The 27,017-nt window shown below is 42.9% G+C and overlaps 2 protein-coding genes and 1 long non-coding RNA gene across 3 annotated transcripts; 1 reads left to right on the top strand and 2 right to left on the bottom strand.

Annotated features, from left to right (window-relative positions):
* Positions 1–769: 769 nt before the first annotated feature.
* LOC307037934 lies at positions 770–4,482 on the bottom strand. The gene is made up of 3 exons (XR_013807835.1): positions 1,674–4,482; positions 1,351–1,398; positions 770–1,119 (listed from the first exon to the last, which is right to left on the bottom strand). It is a non-coding gene; the product is annotated as an uncharacterized lncRNA (long non-coding RNA).
* Positions 4,483–8,228: 3,746 nt separating this feature from the next.
* On the bottom strand, positions 8,229–12,007 carry LOC307034854 (uncharacterized protein; the record flags this gene model as incomplete). The annotated part of the gene is made up of 3 exons (XM_079673780.1): positions 11,620–12,007; positions 8,389–8,822; positions 8,229–8,262 (listed from the first exon to the last, which is right to left on the bottom strand). The coding sequence occupies exons 1-3, from the start codon at positions 11,983–11,985 to the stop codon at positions 8,229–8,231; spliced, it is 834 nt and encodes a 277-aa protein (XP_079529906.1). The 5' UTR covers positions 11,986–12,007.
* Positions 12,008–16,956: 4,949 nt separating this feature from the next.
* Positions 16,957–23,365, top strand: LOC307034855 (uncharacterized protein; the record flags this gene model as incomplete). Its single annotated transcript, XM_079673781.1, has 7 exons — positions 16,957–17,007; positions 17,788–17,959; positions 20,060–20,112; positions 20,670–21,460; positions 21,629–21,693; positions 21,983–22,025; positions 23,240–23,365. The coding sequence occupies 7 exons, from the start codon at positions 16,957–16,959 to the stop codon at positions 23,274–23,276; spliced, it is 1,212 nt and encodes a 403-aa protein (XP_079529907.1). The 3' UTR covers positions 23,277–23,365.
* Positions 23,366–27,017: the final 3,652 nt, after the last annotated feature.

A 27,017-nucleotide genomic window follows, 5' to 3' on the forward strand; every position in this document is an offset into this window, starting at 1 on the left:
CACAAGGAACATACAGAGCTCGAGGATTCTTCTCCAACAGCCTGGCCTGCACCCCTTTATTTCTGCCCTTCATGTTTGCACCATTGTCATAGGATTGTCCTCTGCAGTCCTCAAAGGGGATCTTCAGCTCCTCCAGCCTGTTCAAAATGAGTGTAGACAAACCAAGCCCTGTGGATGCAGGGGCTATGATGAACCCCAGAAAGTGCTCCCTGATCTCAGTCCTTTTCTTCACACTCACTGTTCGAATCACAACAGTCATCTGCTCCTGGTGGCTGACGTCTGGGGTGCAATCCAAAATGATGGCAAAATACTTGGACTCTTTGATTTCAGCCACCATTGCTGCAAGTATTGTGTCACTGATACAGGACATGAGTTCATTTTGGATTGTTTTACCCAAGTATGTAGTGTAATTTCCTCCACTGTCAATGCGTCTGATGTGTTCTTTCAGAACAGGGTCAAACTTGGCAATTAGCTCAACTTCTTTGAGGAAATTCCCGTTGTTGTGGTTATGCAGGGTGTCAACAGTCCCTCTAAGTCCCAGGTTCCTCTCTGCTAGAGATTGGATGATGGAAACCAACCGAATGAGCACCTCTCTCCACCTCTTCTTCTCTGCCTCCAGGAGGTACAACTCTGTTTTGTCTATTGTCTTCCCTTTTCTAAGACGGAGCTCTAGTTCCTTCCAAGTCAACACACTTTTCACATGATCTGGGCTGTTGTCGTGTAGCTTCAGTAATGCGCCAATATTCACCCAGTCCTGTTGTTCCTCTGTTATGAGCTTTAATGATTTCTTGGAAAACAACTTGCAGCAAAAGCAGTAGACTGAATCATTGTTCTTGGAGTATATTAACCAGCTTCGCTTAACTTTCTCACCATTTACAAGTGTTCTAAACATGTAATGATAATGAAAGCTTCTGTTGTTTGGTGTTTTCGGGAATACAAAATCTCTGTCCACCTGTACTGGCCCCCTAATCACCAGATCTGTACGTACGTGATCGTTAAGTACTGATGGCCACCCAGTTGGATCCATTGGTGAACCAGAGAGAAAAGGAGTAGAAGTTACAGAGGTAGGTGTAGTAGGCGTAATGGTACTGCTCTCAACTTCAATGGGTACAGAAATACCTATAGGGAAATTAATTTAAAAAAATAAGTTTTTGTTACTTGACATGTTTACAAGTTGATGTTCCTGGCAATGAACAACACAGTTGAATGATTGAACACAATAGTAATAATAATGTTCATAATAATAATAATAATAATAATAATAATAATACCATGATTGATTGGACATATAGTGCTTTGCTTTTCTTGACAAACAAAGTTAAGGTCTCTTTGATGTAGGCCTAAACTTACCAGCATTGTCAGAGGTGGTTTCTTCAGTGATGGAAGTTGATGGAACTGCTATGGAATAAAGAAGTATATCATTGTTTAATATATGACTATAGGACTGTCTCTAGATCAGCTGTCTTTTCACCACTATGGCGCTGCTTTTGAGATAGCTCCAAAGTGCTGATCCAGAATCAGTCCTTAAAAACAGGTATCATCAAACTCCTGCCCCATGCATGACAGATATTTATTATAAGCAATGAACAGCGAGCTTGCTCAATAGAACTTCGACAAATGGCAATTGTAGCTAGCTCTATGGGCTTAATCTATACACTTAACACATCATTTACCAGCATTGTCTGAGGCGGTTTCTTGGATGACATCGGAGTCACTGGTGCCAACAGCTGACCTTGTGGTTTCACATTCACCAACAGCAGCGGTGGAGGTTGATTGACCTGCTATGGAATAAAGAAATATATGATTCGTAATGTAATGACTTAATATTCCAAATTCAGAAAGCTCTCACTTTGGGCCCATTTGAACTCACCAACAGTGTCCTCAGTGGACGTTGTGGTGTGTGCTGGCACCTGCTGTGGGCTTCCAAAGTACTTCAGAAGTGCTCCTGAGGAGAGTATGTTACAGAGTTAAGCTTTATGGAAACAGACTTGAAATGGAACATCAAATGGAACATACTAGCTTTATATAGCTAATTCAATATTCAGCCAATGAATACTTGCATTTACATGAACTTAGAACCCACACAATGATGTTTGGATAGTTCGATAGATAGATAGATAGATAGATAGATAGATAGATAGATAGATAGATAGATCGATCGATAGATAGATAGATAGATAGATAGATAGATAGATAGATAGATAGATAGATAGATAGATAGATAGTACTTTATTAATCCCAGGGGAAATTGGTTTACTTGGTCAAAATATGAAACAAGCACATATACCTAGCTAACATTAGCTACGAGTGTGACTTGCTGCCTGAGCTAAACTTTTCTAAAGTAAATTAATCAGTAACGTTAATAGCATCGCATTATTCTACAGAAAGGCTGAGATAATAATGATAACTTGGCTAGTTAGCTAGCTGTAACGTTAGCTAGAAAGTAAGTAGTAGTAGTAAGTAAGTTAGAATACTCCCAAATCCAAGTTATCCAACTATTGTTAGTGGGACACAGGACAGGAGACAGAGCCATAATATGAAGTTACATACCTTTATTGTCTTGCCTTTTTTCTTCATTAAGTTTTCTATTTTTTCGTTTTTGATCACCAGAGGCGTATGTCCTTTTTTTGCCAGACATCATGCAAACTGAAGGCACCACAGTTGAGCGCTCAGCTTTGCCTGCCTGCTCGCTCAAGTTGTCACAGCGTTACAAATGTGCCACAAAACCAACCAATCGGAGAACTCGAGAAGGTCAATTCTGATTGGCTGGTCGTCTCCAATCATATCTTCTATCTGAGATAGATGAGAGTAACACCTACGCCACGACGATTGTTTTTGTACTCCAAATATTAAGCAAAATATGTCACATTATATAATGACTGTTACAGAGTCATCATTTTGAGAAAAAGGCCTTCAAAGTTTCCTCTTCTCTGGATCGATCTGATTGATTATTAGCGGAGCAAATTATCAAAATAGTACGGAGGGAAGATATTTTCGTTTGGATTACTGGTCTGGGGGAAGCCCGCGAGTGTGTGTGTGTGTGTGTGTGTGTGTGTGTGTGTGTGTGTGTGTGTGTGTGTGTGTGTGTGTGTTTGTGTATTTTTGCATTTGTGTGTATTGTGGGAAAACACTCGAGAAACACCGGCTGTTGTTATGCCTGCTGTGACGTCAAGTTACTCCGTTCTCCGCTTTTAATTATGCCGTTACAAGCTTCAAAGTTGTATTTATCATCTGAATTTGCCGAAACAAGTTTAATATTCTGAAAGCCAATACTTTGTTTATTTGAAATCAGATGAAAACAAACTGTAACGGACCCTGCCGTGTTATCTATGATTACTATACACCTTACATTCATCATTTCAGCGGAGGGAGGGGAAGCGGCGCTGCGGAACAGCAGAGTGGCGAGTGAGAGCTGTCATCCTCCCTTTACAAGCTTCAAATGCCTGTAGCTAATGAGATTGAATCAGTGTTCGAATTACCCATTTGCTTTCGGGGGAGCCCTATTTATTTATTTTATTGCTAATCATATAGGCAGACCTGAAAGATCTATATGTTTCCTGCATTAGGTCAACATTGATCGCCAATAGCTTGTTTGGTAGGACATCTTTTTTTCTCCTCTCCGAAATCTCGATCGCTTTTTCATTTGCCTGGCCCTTATGGTGATTATAAATCTTTTTCCGCAGGTTATTCTTTTAATCACTACTGACTTTTCCCTGAATCCTTTCTTGTGAAAGGTGCACTCCGGTGGATTTTTCTGCGAGTGGCAGAGAGATCAATATACTTTTTGCCTCTTTGCAAATCTCATATCCACATTCATCAGAAAAGATGGAGTGAGTGGAATGAAAAGCCATGGATAGCTTTCATTCCACTCACTCCATCTTTTCTGTGTCCAGTTAAAAGGCAGGTCATGGGCATCGTCAGGTTTGCTAGTGCAGGTGGCGCCGGCGGCTGTGGCCGTTGTTGAAGCCTCTTCAGGCTCCGCATCGGCAAGCCTCTCCCTCGGTGTGGAGCTGTCAAACGCGACCCTAACGCCGCTTACAGCCGGCTAGCTAAAAGTTGTTCCGTTCACGTTGTCATTTTTAGAATCCTTCGCTTCTTTGCTTGTGAATCCAAAAGCTGCGAGGCTTGGCTGATTTCGTTTCGCCATATTTTTTAAGAACATTTCAAATACGCCGCCGGCATCGCCGCCGTAACCATAGCAACGTAAGTAGCGTAAAGAATGCAGCGCCGCCACGTACAGATGGCAACACCCAGAAATATTCACAAATATAAAACAAATATTCAGAAACTGTAATGAACAATGACTATTATTTATTTCAAGAACTTTTATTTACAGAAACTCAACATTTCTAATCTGTGTGACACAAATATGCAGCTCCCCCTATTTATCTCAAAGTCGGCCTTCAGGGGAGCTCCCTCCCTCTTCGGGGGAGCCAAGCTCCCCCTTGGCTCCCCCCCATTTCGAACACTGGATTGAATATAACAATAAAAAAAATATATATATACACAGCTAGATCAGATTGCGTTTTAGATGCGACTTTAGAGTAGAGCAACGGTGTACTGAGATAAAAAAAAAAATTAAATAAAATTTTTTTTTTTTTTTTGCTAGGGGGCCCCTCAGTGGCTGCGGGGCCCTAAGCGGCCGCTTATGTCGCTTAATGGGTTGGGCCGGCCCTGGGTGGCTACCACTGGTCAGCGAACCAACCCAAACTGGCATTTGTTCAGGAAAGGAAGTTTGACTGCCAGCAACTTTGGAGCTGTCCTGAGGTCAAAGCGTGTGACTGCTTCCTTTATTGCCAGGGTGCTAGGGCAACAACAGGCCCTTGATGGTGTTTTGTCTGTACAGTGGGGGACTATGAATGAATGTGAGGGCGTCAGGGCATTCACCACTGCAACCCAGATGCAGGTCCATGAGTCAGATTTGTGGCTCTCCCTATCAGGATTGTTGGGGGCATCTCCAGGTGGTCTGGTAGGGTCTTCCGCTGTGCTGGAGGTAAAGTGTCCCTACGGAGCCAGGGAAATGACAATTAGTGAAGCATTGCAAATCAAGGGCTTCTGTGTCAGTAAGGAAGGAGAAAAAATCAGCCTGCGTGAGGAACATCCTTACTGGCACCAAGTGCAAGGTCAGCTTCACCTAACTGCAAGGAAGAAGAAATACAAAAATTGTGTATTGTTTTTAATTTACATTTACTCGCCTTTGGAATGTTGTGGTTGTTAGAGTGTTAGGTTTCCTGTCAGCTCGTCTGTTGGGAAGATATAAAATATTAGTTTCATGGAAGTCACACCGTCACATAATACTGTAAGAGCATTAAGACATACAGTACATAGGCTAAAACAAAACATCTAAAGATATAACCTTGCACTTTGATAAGTCTCATGAACATTTTCACTATTTTGACATTTTTATAGATGAAAATTGAACTCAAGAAATAAATGGTAGATTAATCCATATTGAAAATAGGTGTCAGCTGCTAGACTAATTATAATAGTTATATTTCTTAATTAATTAAGATAAGATATTACTGTATTTATCCCAATTTGGGAAATGTTTGTGTTGCAGCATCATAACAAGAAAAACAAAATATAAGTTATTATATATACAAAAGTATGTGAGGGATGGAATATTAAATTGAATATAAATGTAAAATGTACATGTGATTTTACATCAAAGAGAAGCTATGGAGCACAGAGTTCTCTGCCAGCCAGAGTTGATTTGTTATTAGTTCAATATGTCAAACTGATTTCCCTGACTACAATCTTTAGTTACATGGTGAAACGTTATGCTGCTTGTACTAATTAGGCTTATCATATAAGCCACACAGGTTTTAATAGGATGTATTCATTATCTTTACTTATGTTGTGGTCTTTTCAGCAGCGCCATCTCTAAAACGGCGATACAGTCACTACCCATCATTTACATTTCACCGTGACATGGACAAAAATGTAACGTCAGCTTACCTCATGGCACGAATGCAGACTCTCCTTTGGAAAACATTGGCCGGGAAAAGATAGAACAAGCACGTTTCATGCGAAGACCTGTGGCTGCAACCCGGATCAAAGCAACAAACCATTGCGTAGCTAACTAGTAGTGCTAGCTTTAGCTAACGTTAGCTAACGAAACGAACTGCTGAGTAAAATTGGAAAACACTGGTAATTAATTATTCTATAATTTGTAAAACTACGGTGTTAAAAACGACAATTTCAAAAATACAGATTCTAATGGTCAGATATAGATATACAGATACTAAAGATAGGCAGGTACTTGCTTTCAAGCAGAACACAGGGGAAAACAAACTTAGCGGGAGTGTTTACGTGTTCGGTGTAATGACGTACAACGGCCTCGACAATTTCTGTAGTCCTATTCAGCCACTCGGTAACAACCATCGTTTTTCAGACACGTAAACCCTTCAAAAATCCTCAGTGGGGTCACTGCTGATGTATTTAATGTCGTAGAACAAAACGTGATTTATCTCTTAAATTTGTGTCAACCACAGACCTTATTTCGAGCTATTTTCCAAAACCCTATGGAAAAAATGCATTGCTTTTTGAGGAAGGAACCGGAAGTGCTAAAAATGCTAACTTACTTCCGGGTTTTACGACGCGTCACTGCGGTTCTCTATAGAGTGGCGAAGTCACGCCCATCTACTTCCGGTCCATGGGACCTTATTTTCGGAAAAATAATGTATTGAAGTCAATGGAGAGAGAAAACTTATCTTTCGATCCCGTTTGAATTGTGCCATGAATTACACATATGATGTTTGTCAATCTTAAAAAAATAATTTCCATGTCAAAAAAGTCACAATTTGTCGTAAAACTGTTGAAATACAAGACTATGAAAAATATGCAACTAAAAAGACTACAAATCCCAGAGTCGCATAAGTGATGTCTGTTGAGGCAGAATCTCTGCTTCGCGCGTTCCTCTATGAGTTGGTTTTAAAAGAAGGAAAAGTCAAAGCACCAGGATAAGGGTTAAACAATAATCTGCTTTAATGGTGGAACATACAATACATCACCCAATCACGAAGCACTCTGCAGAGTACTCCGGGCTCAGGTTCTACCACCGTGTGATATACGTACAACGACAGCCAGTCAGAAACAAGAACGCCGATCTTCAAAATGATCACAACATTTATACACAGGTGGGGAGGAGTTTTATCGCTTGCTCTTCCCTAGCTATTTGTTATTGGCGAGTTCACTTCTGAGCGAGCTAGCCAGTGAGTTGGCAGTGTTCCATTGGTCCGTTTCACTTCTGGGCGGGACCCCAGGTAGTGAGTCAGCAGTTTGTTGATTCCATCTGTTGCTTCTGTGCGCGTGTGTGTGTGTGTGTGTTTCTGTCCCTCTGCCCTTAGGCAGTCCTCAATCAATGATTTGGAGTCATGACAGAGGACTCTTTGACAGGACACATACTCATTCCCCCTAAACATCTTCAACACACACATCCTATCATGTATCTTATCACACAACAGTCACCTGTTTTTCTCTATGAAAGCCATATTTGTAAATATCCAAACGCCATCGTCCCATGAAAGTCACCGAATCAGTCAACCAACATAAGTTAATTGTTCTTGTGGCTTAATGGCTTCCCTGAACTTCCCTTCACCCCAAAGTCAGCTCTCTGGAATGAATACAGACATTAATGAGAACAAAAGACTATGGCCTCGGTAACTGTTTGACTCAATTCTCAAGGCCTCTTTTGGGGTCTGTAGGAGATAAATCATTAATTCTACAAGACTTTAACTGCCTTATATCTGAAAATGTATCTGGGAATTCCCCTGTTAATTGCAAGGACTATTGATAATTAACAGAGAGACCCTAGGGGCCTCTTCTTGGTATCTGCTAGGCCAACCTGATCTCACCAGAATGCGTGACTCCTCCACGACTCCTTAACACCGAATTGCGTGGTGGAGTCACGGAATCTTTTATATTTGCGTGTCGGCACCACGCAAACAACCCCAATGTAAAGTGAATGAGGCTCGTTTGTCGTGGTGCACAAACGCATTTCTACAACGTCCTGCAGTCAATCAATCAATCAATCAATGTTTATTTATATAGCCCAATATCACTTCACAGTTTGTACAGAATATCAGTATGACAATATGACACTGTGAGCCTCTCCGCTCACACAGGGTTCAAACAGGGACGGAAAGAGCAGGTTGGTTGACCACAGGCGTTTATTATCTCCAAACAACAATATGCGCGGGTCTCAAATGTTGCCCGGGTGGGAAACTTCACAGATCCTTTCGCGACCTTCCAGGATCCCGCCTACTGCATAACAGAACAGAACCAGGTTACGACATGCTTTTCTTCCCGCACTGATTACCTGATTCCGATCAGCTGTCTGGCCTCCGGCCGAGCCACTCCCTTCACTCCAGCAGCCAGCGCCCAAACCACACCCCGCTGCCACATACCCCCACCGCCCGACTCAGGCCGGGATCCCGCCGGCCGCAAGCTGACTCTCCCCCCCCCCCCTCCGCCGAGCGAGAGAGGAAATCAGCCACGACCATCCGGTTACCCGGCCTGTGGATCACCTTGAAGTTGAAAGGCTGTAACGCCAGATACCACCGAGTGATCCGAGCGTTGGCATCCTTTATGCGGTGGAGCCACTGGAGCGGGGCATGGTCCGACCAGAAGGTGAAAGGGCGCCCCAGGAGGTAGTACCGCAGGGCGCCGACCGCCCACCGTATGGCGAGGCACTCCTTTTCCACCGTACTGTAGTTCACCTCCCTCTGGGCGAGCTTACGGCTAATGTACAGTACGGGGCGGTCGACCCCCTCTAAGTGCTGGGACAAAACGGCCCCCACCCCACTGTTCGAGGCGTCGGTCTGCAACACAAAAGGGAGAGAGAAGTCAGGAGAATACAGAAGCGGCTTACCACAGAGGGCTTTTTTAACCCTCTCAAACGTCAGCTGACACCGCTCCGTCCACTGGACCGGATCTGAAGCACCCTTTCGGGTCAGGTCGGTCAGGGGACTGGTCAGCTCCGAAAAGGACGGGATGAACCGCCTGTAGTAGCCGGCCAGCCCCATGAACCTCCTGACCTCTTTTTTCGTCTTGGGCGCCAAACAGGCTGAAATGGCGGTTGTTTTCTCTATCTGTGGCCGCACCTGCCCGCCGCCCAAGTGGTACCCGAGATACCGTACCTCCCTCCGTCCCACCGCACACTTCTTCGGGTTGGCCGTGAGCCCCGCCTGCCTCAGGGACTCAAGCACCGCCCCCACCTGCTGCATATGCTGCTCCCATGTCTCACTGTGAATGATGACATCATCCAAGTAAGCAGCAGCATATGCAGAGTGGGGACGCAGCACCCGGTCCATGAGCTGCTGGAAAGTGGCTGGAGCTCCGAACAACCCGAAAGGAAGTGTGATGAATTGGTATAAACCATACGGAGTGGAGAAGGCCGTTTTTTCCTTAGACTCTGGAGAAAGGGGAATCTGCCAATAGCCTTTGGTTAAATCCAGCGTCGTGTAAAAGCGAGCAGTGCCTAGCCGATCCAGGAGTTCGTCGACCCGGGGCATTGGATAAGCATCAAATTTGGACACCTCGTTCACCCTGCGGTAGTCCACACAGAACCGGATTGACCCGTCGGACTTACGTACCAGCACGACGGGGCAACACCAGTCACTGGTGGACTCTTCTATCACTCCCATCTCTAGCATAGCCTGAAGCTCCGCCTGAACAATTTTCCTCCTGTGTGTAGGCAGCCGATAGGGCCGTGAACGAATGGCCACGCCCGGGGGCGTTTCTATGTGGTGGTGTATGAGAGAGGGGCGCCCTGGCAGCGTAGAGAACATGTCGGCAAACTGCCTTTGCACCGAAGCAACGTCTGCTCTCTGGCCCGGTGAGAGATTGTCGCCACAACAGACCGGGGCTACTTTGTTGCTTTTAATGACCTCCGGTCCCAACTCATCTCTCTCAATCACCGTGGTGGCCAGAGAAACCGACGCCACCTCCCTCCATGCTTTCAGGAGGTTAAGGTGGTAAATCTGTGTTGCTCCCCCCCTGTCAGAACGTACCACCTCATAATCTACGTCTCCCACTCGTCGTGTGACCACGAAGGGTCCTTGCCACTTGGCGAGTAGTTTAGAGCTAGAGGATGGGAGTAATACAAGCACTTTATCTCCCGGTGAAAATTGTCTCAGTTTTGACCCTCTGTTGTACAGGCGCTGCTGACGTTCCTGAGCCTGGAGCAAATTCTACCCGTGATATCTGCCCCAGTGAGTGGAGTTTTGCTCGCAGGTCCATAACGTACTGTATTTCGTTCTTACTGGTGCTTGGACCCTCCTCCCAGTTTTCCTTAACTAGGTCCAAAACACCCCGGGGCTTCATACCAAATAACAGCTCAAAGGGAGAAATTCCCGTGGAGGACTAGGGCACCTCCCGCACTGCAAACAACAGAGGATCTAGCCATTTATCCCAATTACGGCTATCTTCGTGAACGAACTTACGAACCATGTTCTTTAGTGTTTTGTTAAACCGTTCCACCAGGCCGTCGGTCTGCGGATGGTAAACACTAGTCCGTATTGAATGGACGCCCAATAGTTCATACAGCTCGCGTAGTGTGCGTGACATAAACTGTGTGCCCTGGTCAGTCAGGATCTCTTTCGGGATCCCGACTCGGGAGATAATGTGAAACAGTGCCTGCGCGACGCTCTTTGCAGAGATATTACGCAGCGGCACTGCCTCGGGATATCGCGTTGCATAATCCACTAGGACTAGTACAAAGCGATATCGCCGTGCACTCCGGTCTAATGGCCCGATTAGGTCCATTCCAACTCTCTCAAAAGGCACCTCAATCAATGGTAACGGGCGCAAAGGCGCTCTGGGGATGGCCGGCGGGTTAACCAGCTGACATTCACGGCAAGATGCACACCACCGCTTCACATCTGCGCAAATGCCCGGCCAATAAAATCGGGCCATTATCCGGTGTAGTGATTTGTCGTACCCTAGGTGACCTGACATGGGGTTATAATGAGCCGCCTGCAAAACCATTTCCCGACGGCTTTTTGGCACCAACAACTGGGTATTTATCTCTCCTGTCTGTGTGTCACGGCTTACACGATACAGCCTGTCCCTAACCACCGTAAAGTGTGGGTGAGTGAGTGCTGCGTTTGGGTGTAGCTGGGAGCCATCAATACTCACCACCTGGCCGAAGGCGTGCTGAAGGGTCTCGTCCCTCGACTGTTCGAGGGGGAAATCTTCCACGGGAAACACCAGCGGGTCCAGAGGGACCTCCGCGACCCCCTCCGTGTCCGTTTCCCCCTCGACGTCGTCAGCCGCCTCCGACTCTCCACTAAACACAGCACACAACTCACCTTTCCCTGCCGTCCGTGACCGCACCCCCATAGCCCCCGCTAGCTTAGCAAACCCCGGCCAATTCATTCCCAAAATCAGAGGATGCGTAAGGCGAGTGCTAACTCCAGCCCTGACTCTATGCTTTTTTCCCTTATAAGAAATTTCCAGCGTCACCTCCGGGTACTGGTGAATATCCCCATGCACACACCTCACCTTCACCCACGATGCTTCAATCAATGCCCCAGGCCGAACCAGGTGCTGATGGATCATCGTCTGATTACAGCCCGTGTCCATCAGAGCCTGGTGTGTACCCCCCTGTATACATACCGGTATACGGTACGTCCCTTCCAAATCGGGGGCGGCAACTGGCGGTCCTGCAACCCGAACCAGCTGTCCGACCTCCATGAGAGGACACTCCCGTCGGAAGTGGCCGGGCTGCCCGCACCGCCAGCAATCCTGCCCTGACGTCTGAGGAGCCCCCCGTGGTGCCGGACGACCAGAAGCGTAGGCCGGACCCTGGGGAGAGATAAAAACAGGAGGGTAAGGTAGAGCTAGGGGGGAAAGTGTCGGGGCTGCGGGGTTGGGGCCGTGTGATGGTGGGGAGGGAAGGGCAGCTGCTCCAGGAAACCTCCTCCTCGGGGCTGGGACGGGTCTGCCCGTTGAGACGGCTGGTGGTCGGGGCTCCTCTTTCATGCTCCGCCGGGGAAGCGAGAGGTGGTCCTCCGCAAGGACGACGGCTGCTTCCAGGTTGGCGGGCGATGGCACTGGACCCAATTCGCCGCCGAAGATGGCAGGCCGGCGATTAACTGCTCCAGCGCCACCTGCCCGACGACTTCCTCAGCCCCCCGGCTGGAGCCATCGGCTCGCTGCATCCAGGAGCCGCTGCGCGTAGGAGAAGGGCCGGTCAGCGTCCTCGAAGGGGAGGGACCGGAACCGGCGGCGATGTCCCTCTGGCGTGCTGCCAAGCCGGTCCAGGATGGCCTTTCTCAGATGCCGGTACACATGCCGAGAGGCTGCTGGCAGGCTGTGGGCGGCTAGCTGCGTACTCCCAGATAGCAGAGGCAATAGCCGCGCTGCCCACTCCTCCTCCGGCCACCCGCACGCCGCCGCTGTGCCCTCAAAGATGTCCAGGTATGCCTCCGGATCATCCTCTGCCGTCAATTTCTGGAGGGCAATTGAAGGCGGTCGGGCCGGGTTGGTAGCGGGATCGGCCTCCCGAGCGGCCGGACGCTGCAGCAGCTCCCGTATGAGAGCCCGGTCCTCGCGCTGGCTCGAGGCGATCCCGAGCAGAGCCTCGCTCTGCTGTCGCTGTAGTGCTGTGGTGGTCTCCTGCATGTGAGCGAGACGTTGGAGGGCCTGACCCAGCGGAGTTTCTCCTTCCGACATCCGGTCCCTGTTCAGGTGCCACTGTGAGCCTCTCCGCTCACACAGGGTTCAAACAGGGACGGAAAGAGCAGGTTGGTTGACCACAGGCGTTTATTATCTCCAAACAACAATATGCGCGGGTCTCAAACGTTGCCCGGGTGGGAAACTTCACAGGTCCTTTCGCGACCTTCCAGGATCCCGCCTACTGCATAACAGAACAGAACCAGGTTACGACATGCTTTTCTTCCCGCACTGATTGCCTGATTCCGATCAGCTGTCTGGCCTCCGGCCGAGCCACTCCCTTCACTCCAGCAGCCAGCGCCCAAACCACACCCCGCTGCCACAGACACCCTCTGTCCTTAGACCCTCACATCGTACAAGGAAAAACTTCCAGAGAAAACCCAAAGTTTAAAGGGAAAAATGGGAGAAACCTCAGGGAGAGCAACAGAGGAGGGATCCCTCTCCCAGGACGGACAGACGTGCAATAGATGCCGTGTGTAAATTGAAAAGATAATACATTTGCAACATAGGTAGTCCAAATGTTTGGAAATGCATGTGTGTATAATAGGAAGATGAATCCACGAGTATATCCATCCAGGACTTATGATCCAGGACCACAGCCATGACTCAAGATCCAGGACTCGCGATCCATGACACAGGACCGCAGGATCATCCATGACTCCGGATCCCGGCGTATATAGACACCAAAAAGAAAGAAATTTGGGGAAGCTTGGTTAATCGGAACATGAGAGTACACAGGTATAGACAGAGAGAAGGAAGAAGTAAGATGTCCCCCGACAAACTAAGCCTATATCAGCAAAACTAGGGGCTGAATCTAATCAGCCCTAACTATAAGCTTTATCAAAAAGGAAGGTCTTAAGCGCAGTCTTAAAAACGGATAGGGTGTCTGCCGTCCGAACACAAACTGGAAGATGATTCCACAAAAGTGGAGCTTGATAAGAAAAGGCTCTGGCTCCCATTGTACTTTTAGAGACTCTAGGAACAACCAACAACCCTGCATTCTTGGAACGCAATGCCCTAGTAGGACAATAGGGTATAATGAGTTCTTTAAGGTAAGATGGCGCCTGCCCATTAAGGGCTTTGTAGGTGAGAAGAAGAATTTTAAATTCTATCCTGTGTTCTATAGGGAGCCAGTGTAAGGCAGCCAGAACAGGAGTAATGTGGTCCCTTTTCCTAACTCTGGTTAGTACACGAGCTGCAGCATTTTGAATCAGCTGAAGCGACTTGACTGACTTCTTGGTACACCCTGATAATAAGGAGTTACAATAATCCAGCTTTGAAGTAACAAATGCATGGACTAGTTTCTCTGCATCGTTATGAGGCAAGATATGCCTGATTTTTGCAATGTTACGTAGATGGAAGTAGGCGGTCCTTGAAATTGATTTTATGTGGGTTTTAAAGGATAAATCCTGATCAAATATAACACCAAGATTCCTTACAGTCTCACTGGAGGCCAAATTAATGCCATCCATAGTTAATATATCTTTAGATAATTTGTTTCGTAGATTCTTCGGGCCAAGTACAATAACTTCAGTTTTGGTCGTGTTTAACATCAAAAAATGTAAGGTCATCCACGTTTTTAAGTCCTTGAGGCAGTCTTGAATTTTATTTAGATGATTAATTTCATCAGGCTTAATTGATAAATATAGTTGAGTATCATCCGCATAACAATGAAAGTTTACAGAATGATTCCTTATAATATTGCCTAACGGAAGCATATATAGTGTGAACAAAATAGGTCCAAGCACTGAGCCCTGTGGCACTCCATGGCTAACTTTGGTTTGCATGGAAGATTCATCGTTGACACGTACAAACTGAGAGCGTTCAGATAGATAGGACCTAAACCAGCGTAAAGCAGTTCCCTGTATGCCAACTAAGTGCTCTAGTCTTTGCAATAGGATATAATGGTCGATAGTATCGAATGCAGCACTGAGATCGAGCAAAACAAGAATAGAGACAAGTCCCTTGTCAGAGGCTATTAGAATGTCATTTGTGACTTTAACCAGAGCTGTCTCTGTGCTATGTTGTGTTCTAAAGCCAGACTGAAAATCTTCAAATAAATCATAGTTTTTTAAGTAATCACACAGCTGTTTTGCGACTGCTTTCTCAATAATTTTTGAGAGGAACGGAAGATTAGAAATAGGTCTATAGTTGGCTAAAACCTCTGGATCGAGGTTGTGCTTTTTAAGAAGCGGTTTTATCACTGCTACTTTGAATGATTTTGGAACATAGCCTGATAATAAAGACATATTCATAATATTTAATAAAGAAGTGCTAATTAATGGAAAAACTTCTTTTAACAGCTTAGTTGGAATCGGGTCTAAGATACACGTTGATGGTTTAGAAGAGAGAATCATTTAATTTAATTGTTCAAGGTTTATGGCTGAAAAGCATTCTAGTTTACTATCTAGTGTAATATTAGAACTTACGTTTCCGGGAGCTGTTGATAACACTATACTGGTCAAAGGCAAGAGGTCATTGATTTTGTTTCTAAGAGTAACAATTTTATTGTTAAAAAAGCACATAAAATCATTACTACTGAGTGCTATGGGAATAGAAGGCTCAGTCGAGCTGTGGCTCTCTGTCAGCCTGGCTACAGTGCTGAAAAGAAATCTTGCATTATTCTTATTCTCATCTATTATCTGCAGTGAGCTTTTTATTCTATAAAACGTTTTAAAAATCTACTTTATAGCTTGTAGTAACTCACGGGAGGCTTTTTTTTACTTTATTTGTATTCATAATCATTTTTATTTTTCGTCAGAATGTATTATGGTGCATTATTTACCAATGTTTGTTCTCAAAAAACGGTGCATTTTTATTAAATTAGTTATTTTTTAAGGAAGGCCAGAGCTTCAGCTGTGTCAACTAGATTGTTCCCTTTAGTTTACGTTATTTAAAAGACAATTACATTCATATTTGATCATTAATAGTAATAATAATCATTTTTTTAATAACAACGATAAACCAGAAGAAGATGCTGTCGTTACCACGGCAACGTTATGTCGCGCTTGACGGCAGTGACGTAGCCACGTGACGTTGCCCACGATCACGTCACTTTCATTCATTTCATCTCACAACGGACTACAGTAAGTATCTAAAATCAAGGGGAGTTTATTTCTTTAAAACACGAAATTATATTACTTTTATTTATTCCAGTGTAGCACAGTCTCTATAGCGTTTCATTCCTGGATATTATGTTGATTTTTGTAGTCTGTTTAGCTTTTACAATAGGCTACGCGCAAGCTAGCGGCCACGTTCAGCTAGCCTCCGGCTTTCCGGTCAAAGTTTGTAGCTGGATAGCATTTATAGTTTATACAGCTGGATAGCATTTATAGTTTATACAGCTAAATCACATTAGCTGTCCCCGGCACAGTTGGATAGTGGTGGAGGTGCCTGTTATGTTTTAAATATGTTTAAATGCTTGTATTTGCCCATGTGTTGTAAAGACAGCTTTCAACACAGAGTTGTAATAGTGGAATCGGCGATGGAGTGGAACAGAAAATGTGGACCTGGAGTTTTTCCAGAGGATTTGACTGTCCAGTGGGGACATTGGGATTTTTACATTGTACAATTAAAATATATAGTAGAAGATATAAGATATATAAATTATACTAAATTATTATTGCATAATAGAGTAATGCACAGATTAATTATTATTGCACTCTCTTCATTTTGTGTATTGTTTGTATATTGTGTCTGTATTGTTTGTATGCCATGTCCCTCATAATATAAGAATATGCACAGTATAAATTATACTAAATTATTATTGCATAATAGAGTAATGCACAGATGTTACTGTTATTCTAAATAATCCTGATCATGTTTTTATTTTTCCTGTTTTACAGCTTCTTTACAACTCTATATCACCAACACACACATCTCCACACACACACACACACACACACACACACACACACACACACACACACACACACACACACACACACACACACACACACACATAAAACCAACGGCACTTTTAAGAGCCACTCTCTCTCTCACTGTCTCTCTTTCTATCACTCTCTCACTTTCTCTTTCAATCACTCTCTCACCTTCTCTTTTTCAATCACTCTCTCTCACGTTCTCTTTTAATCACTCACTCTCTCACTCCTACAAATGGCTGGAGGGTCCCAAGAAAAGACCTGCCCAAGCTGTAGGCAAAGTATTTACTGTGGTAATAAAATCTGCCCAGTATGTAACCATACACAGCCCAAAAATGTGAGACTGAAAAAGAAAATAGAAAAATTCCAAAGCCAGCAGCAGCAGTGGTTGTCATCAATGACAAAAAACCGAATCAAGTCCCACGTTATTGATGACGCCGCCATTCTGGTATGTAGTTTACAGAATTATCTCATTCACCAAAAGTGTGAAAAGTAGTTTTATTACTTTGTCAGAGGATTATAAATTAACTGGTATTGCTTAACATCCACAGTATTAATTGTATCATTAAAGGTAGGGTATGTAAGTTTGGGAAACCAGCTCGAGTGCGCTGGGATTTGAAAATACACAGCCGTAAAAAATCGGCCACTTCCTTACAGAGCTCCTCCTCCAACACACACGAACGCGCACATGACCAATGAGGGCACGAGATAAGTTTGTGCACAGATGGAAGGCTGACAGGCAGTGAGTCCGTCAAGTTATACAGCCGGGCCGGCTAAAATAATTAGTCGTGCTCTTTACAGTACTACGGCTTCCACAGATGAATTTTTTTAATGGATTTTTTGTCCAAACACTTCGGATATTCATAGCTATCGGGATGTTAAGAGCATTCCATGGAATATAACAAAAAGTGTATCTCGAGCCGGTTTCTCAAGCTTACATACCCTACCTTTAATGAGAATATAATTCATGATTAATGATTTTCCAAACAGAATTAACTATTATGTTTAGGAAGTTTAGGGAATGTCTCATAAGTTAAAAATCCCAAATGTATTCAACAAAACATTATGAACAAATCATTGTTTTTATTATGATGCCAGGATATTAATGTAGATGATTTATTTTGATGCTACTTCAGGGCAAGCTTGCAGATAAATTCAACAAATGTAAACAACAGTTTTGTGTATTTATCTAATTGATCTCTCTACCTCTCAACAATTACTTTCCCAGATGGAAAAGTTGCATGCCCTTGGCTTGAAGCCCCTGCTGCTGTTGGCGTATCCCCCTAGCAAGAAGGTGGCATCTAAAACAAAGGTGTTGATGCCCACGCATGCCCAGCTGACCACATACACCAAGACATGCCTCGAAAATGTGGAGGTCATCTACAATCTGATGGTTGCAGGTGAGATTGCATTTATTTAATAACCATCTGCACGAGTCACTCATAAATATATTGACTATCTGTTATACAATGTGTGGTGTTGATTTGTCCTGTTTATTTCAAAGCAACAAAGAGAGTCATTTTAAAGAGCTGGGGTCTCATTTATAACTGCTATGTATGCACAAAACAGGGCTTGAAAGAGGTGTATGCCACTTCCCATGCAAAAGTTGTAATCTATATATTTTTTTTAATTGACAGAAGATTATGGTGACAGGGGAAATTGTCTATGCATATTGTGAGGTGGTGAATTGAAACCAGATTGTATAAATACATGCTATAAGCATCATTATACATATAACCTCTCACATATTTAATTTCAGTTAATATCACACGTTTCTTAAAGATCCTACATTCAAACCATCAGTGTTATTTGTGCATATGCTTGTGAGCCATAACTAATTCCATAAGCATCTTTCAATTGTAAAAGAAGTAAGCCAACTCAAATCTCAAATCAAATTCCACTTAGTATTTCATCAGCACTGTCTCGCCATGACATTCCCCACCATCGGAGCGCAGAGGAGATGGTTGAAACAGTATAGTACTGACATTCGTGGTCAGTTGTGGAGCTGATGAAAAAAATCCAAGATAACATGAAATAGCAGTAAACAATAGCAGAACAGATGCAAGTACCAGACTGTGTCTCCAATGTGTTCTGTGGTGCACAAAGAGCGCACTGAAGACACTCCGGCCCCCACACACGTCTTCTCAAGTGACCTGACCCAGCACATCTTTCCCACCTACACATATGGATAGCAAAGTCCAGAAATAAAGCCAGTGACAGCTCTCGCACAATCTCACATATGAGTCTTAATTATATTGCAGGCCAAAAACTTAAATAAATACATTTTGTTCACTTATCAAACTTCCATTTTCCAATGATAACCCAGTGTGGGGGATACCATTGACTTTTGCAAATATTGAAGCGATCAGTTTGATTGCTGTAAACATTTATAAACATTTATAAACATACTCAATCAATTTGAGTTTTTTTTTTACAGTTTAGGTAGATTAGGGTTGCCTTTTTTTGCATGTTTTGAACATTGGCCTAATTTCATATTTTATAATGTATGTGTGTGTATTCCATGTTCCTGTTTTCAAACATTCAATATCCAAAGGTGTTATTGTCATATGCACAGCTACAGCGTAGTTGTTGCCAATGACAATCTTAACTCCCAGGCTCCTCCAACAATGCAGCATACAAACAGTACAAGAAGAAATAAAATAGTGCAAGAAGAAACTAGTCCAACAACGTAGGTACAAAACTAACATGCAGGAATAAGTCAAATATATACATCTAAAATAGAATAAGATGAAACAGAAAGTAAAATGAAATACTAATATGGGGACTAGGGATGTGCATCTCCATCACTGAGGCCGATGCGATGCGCATCTCGATACGTTGCCAACGATACGATACATTAACGATACATTTGAAACACCAAGCGATGCGATACGATACGATTCACCCCTGTTGCGATACAGTTCGATACGATTTGATTCAACATTTTGCGATACGGGGCGATACGATGCGATTCAACACGATGCAAAATAATGATACTTCATTATGGTACGACAGAGGATTTTTGTTTTATTCCTTATATTAAGCAAATCATACATTAACAAAAAAGTGCTTTACATATTTGGTTCTCTCTACTAGCACTGCACATCCCATCATGCTGTTTATTTTTTTACCTTTTTTAACTTAAAAAACTCTCCAGAGTACAATTGTATAACACCTCACAGTTAAACAATTTAAGGATGCATTGCCTATGATTAACAATGTGCTAATAACAACTACCATAGTGCAATGCCCATACAGCTGCCAGCCTGATGTGCTTAACACTCATCCAAAGGCTAACTCACCAGTGAGCAGAAAGCAGTGGGTTCTATATGAACAATAAAGAATACAAATAACCTTTCACAAACAGCTCTTTCATAACTGCTTACAGTAAGGAAGACATTTAAACTATTATTGGCCGTCGCAGGCTGCTGTAAACTAAACACCACTCTCTCTGCCAGAACACCTCACTGAGTGATTTCACTCATATGTCTAACTTTCAGGTTTCTCTTTTCAGCCGCAGCCATGTCGCCTCATGTGCGTCGCTAAATTCCTCGTACTACTAAAGCGGCACGGCATCGTTTACAATTTGCGAGTGATTTTTCAAGTTGACCGTCTTTCTTGAAAAAGCCGAAGTGTTGTCAACAGTTGATTTGTAGGTATTTTTTGGTACGCTGTGTTTCTCTTTCTCTTCGACTTCCATGTGTGTTGATAACTGAGACTCTCGGCCTCCATAGTGCGAAGCAATGATCAGAGATCGTCTCTACTGAGTGCTGACAGGATGAGGGGATATTATATGAATGAATCGTTTTTTTACCAATGCAAAGACGCTACAATCGATGCATCGCAAGTTCAACCCAAACTGTAGCCGATGTACAGTCTTTCAACCGGTGCACTCGCATCTTGAACGTTTATGCCGGTGCACCGATGCAAATTGGTGAATCTTAACATCCCTAATGGGGAGGCATGAATGAAATGGTTGTATAAACAGATGTGGATATGTATAAATATATATGAACAGATAACTAACCAATGCAACATTTTGGTATTATACATAATAAATAAATACATATGTTGGCTTTTAAACAGATTTGTACTGCAAACCCTTTGTAGGTTGGACAACACTCAACCCAGATCAAGAAGAGACCCCTGACACACCAACACCACCCCAACCCACCCAACCCAACCGATAGCTATATCTTACATTTGGTGCCATGTGATCAGCAACCAGGGGAAACAGCAGACCCACCACCACACCAGGCTCCCATCGCCCACCCACAACCACACCAGGCTCCCATCACCCACCCACCACCACACCAGGCTCCCATCACCCACCCACCATCACACCAGGCTCCCATCACCCACCCACCACCACACCAGGCTCCCATCACCCACCCACAACCACACCAGGCTCCCATCACCCACCCACCATCACACCAGGCTCCCATCAACCACCCACCACCACACCAGGCTCCCATCACCCACCCACCATCACACCAGGCTCCCATCACCCACCCACCATCACACCAGGCTCCCATCACCCACCCACCACCACACCAGGCTCCCATCACCCACCCACCACCACACCAGGCTCCCATCACCCACCCACCACCACACCAGGCTCCCATCACCCACCCACCATCACACCAGGCTCCCATCACCCACCCACCATCACACCAGGCTCCCATCACCCACCCACCACCACACCAGGCTCCCATCATCCACCCACCATCACACCAGGCTCCCATCACCCACCCAACATCACACCAGGCTCCCATCACCCACCCACCACCACACCAGGCATTGAATATAAGACTAAAACATATCCACTCAGTAGCAAGCAATGTAAGATGTAATCAGTCCATTAGCAGACACAGCAACATCCCGAAGGAATGGCAGAGAAGGTAAGATTTTGAATAAAACCATGTGTAGACTCTGAAACTTCTGTGATTTCTCAGTAGGAAACACCTAATGTGCTTATGTCACACAGTGGAAATGTTTGTGCATTCTAAGTTGAGCCCTATACAAAATGTACTTATTACTTGCAAATAATGTATTCCATACAATTACAGATTGCTCTCACAACCAACTCGAGGTGTTTCCTGTCCGCGAAATACTAAGGAGAAGGAACCGAAAGGTAGGATAATGATTACCTGGATGACAGTGTTTGCTGTTGGATAACTTTTCTGAATGTGTATAGCAATTACTTTATCTTACCTTGAAGGAATGCTGTTGTACAATTCACAATATTAAGCTATTTGTGTAAACATCCTGTAAATCCCTCTAGTCGATCAGATGTCTTTTTTCATGACTATTTTTTTAAATATATGCAAACTATTCTAACAATACATATATTATAAGTACTTGTGAAAGTTCAACGTTCAAATAACATACACATGTACAATGTCTTTGTCTGCCTGCCACAGGGGGGACGGAGCACCTTTACCAGTGGGAGCCCTGCACCATTTGGTATGTTAATTTGCTTTTGTACAATTAAATCTATGTGTGCTGTTAACATTTGTGGTAATTGTTGGCACGCCATTATCTTAGGTGGCATTTGTTAAAGAAAAATGCAAAAAGTTCTGCTGTCTGTACCACCAGCTATACACAAGTTCATTAATCTACAGATGTGCAAATTAACAACAGTGACAATCAAGTGATGAAACCGTAAACTACAACAAAAGGTAATATATCAGTACCCTATTATTGGGCAGATCAAATTGTAACGTAACAAACGCATCTATCAAATGCTATTTGATCCCTTTTCTTGGAATACAATGTGCCTGTTGGAGTAGTTATTATTCACTTGAAATGTTCTGCTGTAAGGCTCTAGGGATGCAATGATTTTACATTTTGATGCTATGATAATAGTCTGAGGAAACATCACCTTTGTCAGGGTTTTACAACTATTACACTAAGGATGGATGAATGTGTACTTATAATTCGAGGTTTTATAGGATCTTTCCACAACATTTTGGCATTTTCAGCTGCTGTGCCTATTTACCTTTATTAACCCGATTAACCAGTTTTCCATATTTGTCAAGGAGCAACAGTTGCTGTAACGTACCATAATGTAGTTGTTTAGAGAGTGAGAACAAAAACACTCAGTGTAGCTGAACTGTTAAAAGTGACATTGGTTAAAGGTGGGGTAGGTAAGTTTGAGAAACCGGCTTGAGATACACTTTTTTTATATTCCATGGAATGCTCTTAACATCCCGATAGCAATGAATATCTTAAGTGCTTTGACAAAAAATCCATACAAAAATATCCTCTCTGGAAGGCGTAGTACTGTAAAACGCACGACCAAAAAGGCTAAAATAACTGGATGGCCTACCTGCCTGTCAGCCTTCCATCTGTGCACAAACTTATCTCGTGCCCTCATTGGTCATGTGCGTGTTTGTGTGTGTTGGAGGAGGGGCTCTGTAAGGAAGTGGCTGATTTTTTCCTGCTGTGTGTTTTCAAATCCTAGCGCACTCGAGCCGGTTTCTCAAACTTACATACCTTACCTTTAATCGCTGCATCCATACACTGGAATACCAAATACTTCATACAACACTGCACTTGTCTTCAAACGTTTATAAAACAGTATACAAATGTTACAGTAGCCTAATGAAAATCGATTGAATGTGTATTACTGCTCACTAATTCTTCTTCACCCTCCCTTTATTTTATTTTTTTCTCAGTGGTATGTCCTGGCCTCCATCCTGGCAAGCAGCCTGATTCCCACCCCATGCGAATCCCAATGCAATGCAAATAAAAATGATTTGGTGTTTGTATGTAATTAAAGTGCAACAGTTTAACAACTGCAACAGACTTACATTGTTTTTGACTTGAAGGATCCCTGTATGCATTGTTTTATGGCCACTGGCAATTAATTTCACAGGTGAATTGCATATTGATGTAAAATGAAGCTCAGCGCAAGTTCTTTCAGGAAGACTGGGTATGTATATATATATATATATATATACATTCACTCCGCAGCTGCATATAATCAGCTCATCACAGTCGTTCTCTTTAACATATTACATTTCACCTCATTCTCCAGCAGCCAATCACCGTGCTAGAGCCAAACTTTAAAATGGCAGTCAGCTGTTATTTCAGGTGTTCATGCTGCCGCCCGCCTCCTCCCCATCCACCTCCTTTCATCACATCCAGTGCCAGGAGAGCTAATCCAAAGACCTCATCACACCTCCTCTTCATCCCATCTCCTCATCAAATCCAGATCTTCAGCATCATCACCAGTGTCTAGACCCCGGGGGGTTCCCTATACAGTATGCTCACGGCTGCATTTCCCCCTTTAGATATACCATTTCAGGATCGGGGTCTAATCGCCAAAGACTTAACATTTATCGTATGGCATGTGTCAATAAATGTTCTTTAAACAAAATGAAGTCTCTCCTGATTGAAATACACAGAAGCAGCACACAAGGGGTCCTTGAGATGATAGTACATTATTGAAAACATTAATAACAGAATGCTTAATGCACAAAACATCAAGAAATAACTAGCCAATGCTTCAATCCTTTGAGAATACACTGTTTGTAGTCTATTTTAATTTAATAATAGATTACATTTATAAAGCGCTTTTCCTGGTGCACAAAGCGCTTCTAAGCAAGTAAAACAAAAATAACAACAAAAGTAGAAAGTGCTAAGCTAGGTGGAATAAAGGCAAGGGGTTAGTTGATTAGGAGTTGAAGGCAAGAGTGAAAAGGTGAGTTTTGAGGGAATGTGTGTAATCGGATCTATGGGAGTCCGGCTGTTTCCGCACGGACATTTTAGTTAGCCGGACTCCCTGTTTCCTGTGAAATCGGGAAAAGTTTTTTTTTTTAAATAAAACAATACTTTATTCCGAGTTTGCTTTCTTTTCTCTTTGGAGGTCATGACATAACGGCAATATAATACACGGTTCGGCTGCATTAAATATTACACATCTGCCGTAGTTCTGTATTTATAGAGTCCTGATGAGAAGGCTTCTGGACAAACAGGAAGAACTGCCCCCAAAACTGAAAACGTGACGTGAATCATAAATATGTCAGCAATGAAACAACATCTTAGATTTCTTTTCACGCAATACGTCTCCTTTCAGTATCAACATTAATTCGGCTGACTTTTATATTTGATCCAATTGGTAGATAGGCGATATTTACACCATAACGGTGCACAGCTGATAGAAATCAAGCCTAGTGGTTGAAGCACGTTATTGAATTTTAATATTTTTATTATTAGATATTAATAGGAGAGACAGACAGACAAACTAATAAGTGAGAATGTGTTGGTTTGTTCCAATCAGAGGCACATTTAGCAAATATGGCAGTAGCCATCGATCATCATAAGATAAGATATACTTTATTGATTCCAAGTTGGACATTTTTTAGTTACAGCAGCATGTGTAACAGTTGTAAATATGCAGTGGTTTTTATTTGTAAATCATTTAGTATAATCACACAAATTCTGTGTTTTATATTTAATAATTCTGTGTTCTTTATTTATTGAATGTTCAATACCTGACAGTATAATACATATGTATAATATCAGTTAAAATAAGTGCTTAAACATAGCCTACAGTAGTTAACATTGCAGGAAAGCAATATATCAATTAGGGCCGGGACTCGATTAAAAAATTTATCTAATTAATTACAGGCGTTGTAATTAATTAATCACAATTAATCGCATTTTTAATCACATATAAATATTTGACCTGAGAACAGTGAGAAGCAATTTTTTTCACATGGATTTTAGTATACCATTGAATAATGACTGAATACATAAGCTTAAGCAACAAAACATTGTTTATATTTTTCAAGGTGGTACTTAACAAAGACCAACAGAAAAGTTCAATTTTTGCCATAAAGTGTAGCAATAGCATATTTAGGAATATAGTACATTTTCGAGATTCAGGTAGCCTATAGGTAGGTAGACCTTCTGTAAACTATAACACTTTGTTTTTTAAGTAAAACACAATACTTTCAAGTACATTCAGAACATTGGAAACCCTGACTATTAGAAAACATCTCTGTTGCTTCAGAGGCCATAAAGACTTGGTTGATTTACCAACAGTTGATTTAAAAAATCTAATCAATTTCAGTCCAACTCTCTCAATAACCTTGGCCAAAACAATAAACAGTTCAACATAAAGTGCCAGTTGCACCAACAACGTAATAAATAGTTCAACATAAAGTGTACCATTTAAAATAAAATAAAAAAAGTGCCAGTGATTGACCTCAATCCCTCCTATTCTTCCAATATCCTGATGAAAAATAAAATCTCTCTGTTGCATAGGCCACTGTTTGATCAACGCGAATTGGGTGTGGGTCCTTGTACTCCGAGTCGGGCTAACGTCCACGCTAGCTTCCACGCTAGCTGCTATATGTTTTGCATTGAGGTGATACTTGAGGCTTGATGTGCTGCGGTGATATGCAAATTCCTTTTTGCATAATTTGCAAACAACCGTGCTCTTATCGATGCTTCCATCCGTCCGTTTTTTAAAACAAAATGTCCCATCCACGGGGCCAACCAAAGCGGTCTCATCAGCTTCTTCGTTCACGTTTGACTATTGTTCACTATGGTTTGTTGTTGTTTGAAGTCATGAACGTTAGTTGGTGCTCCAGTATAATCGGTACCCCTGAAACTCATCCAGTGAGAAACGTTCCGCGGTGCAAAAATAAGTGCGATTAAAATGCGTTAATTTTTTTAACGCGTTAATTTTTGTGTAATTAATTAATCTTAATTAACGCGTTAAAGTCCCGGCCCTAATATCAATACTTTGTCAGGCTTAGATATTAATAGGAGACACAGACAGACAAACTAATGGTCTAAAGGCCTCTTTTGAATAAGAAAAAAGCTATCTGCTATACTACTATCATATATCAAAAGAATCAAAGGAACAGTTCAGCGCCCCACAACTTCATTGCAAACAGTTACAACCTTGACTTTACATCAGAAAGAACAAACATTAAAGAAGTGACTAACTGCATCAATTAGGGTTAAACGTGTATTCAGCTAAAACATATACATCGCTGCAGTTATTATCCAGTGGAAAGCCCTTACCTACTGGCCTAGTTGAATGAAAGTGGTTACCTTTTTTACTTTTTTGTGGCAGACAAAGCTATTATAGTAGGAACCTGCGACCCAAGTTTTTCATCTCCGACCTTTTTCATCTCTGACCTTGTTAAACATTGAACATTCAATAAATGAGGAACAGAGAATTATTAAATATAAAACACAGAATTTGTGTGATTATACTAAATTATTTACAAATAAACACCACCGCATATTTAGAACTGTTAAACATGCTGCTGTAACGAAAAAATGTCCAACTTGGGATCAATAAAGTATATCTTATCTTAAGATGATCGATGTCTACTGCCATATTTGCTAAATGTGCCTCTGAACCTTGACAAGTGCATGTTTCAGGCTTATCAATTAACAACAGGAGGGGTCACAGACATAAGACCAGCTGTT

Source organism: Notothenia rossii (genome assembly GCF_949606895.1).
Source record: "Notothenia rossii genome assembly, chromosome: 4".
NCBI lineage: Eukaryota > Metazoa > Chordata > Actinopteri > Perciformes > Nototheniidae > Notothenia > Notothenia rossii.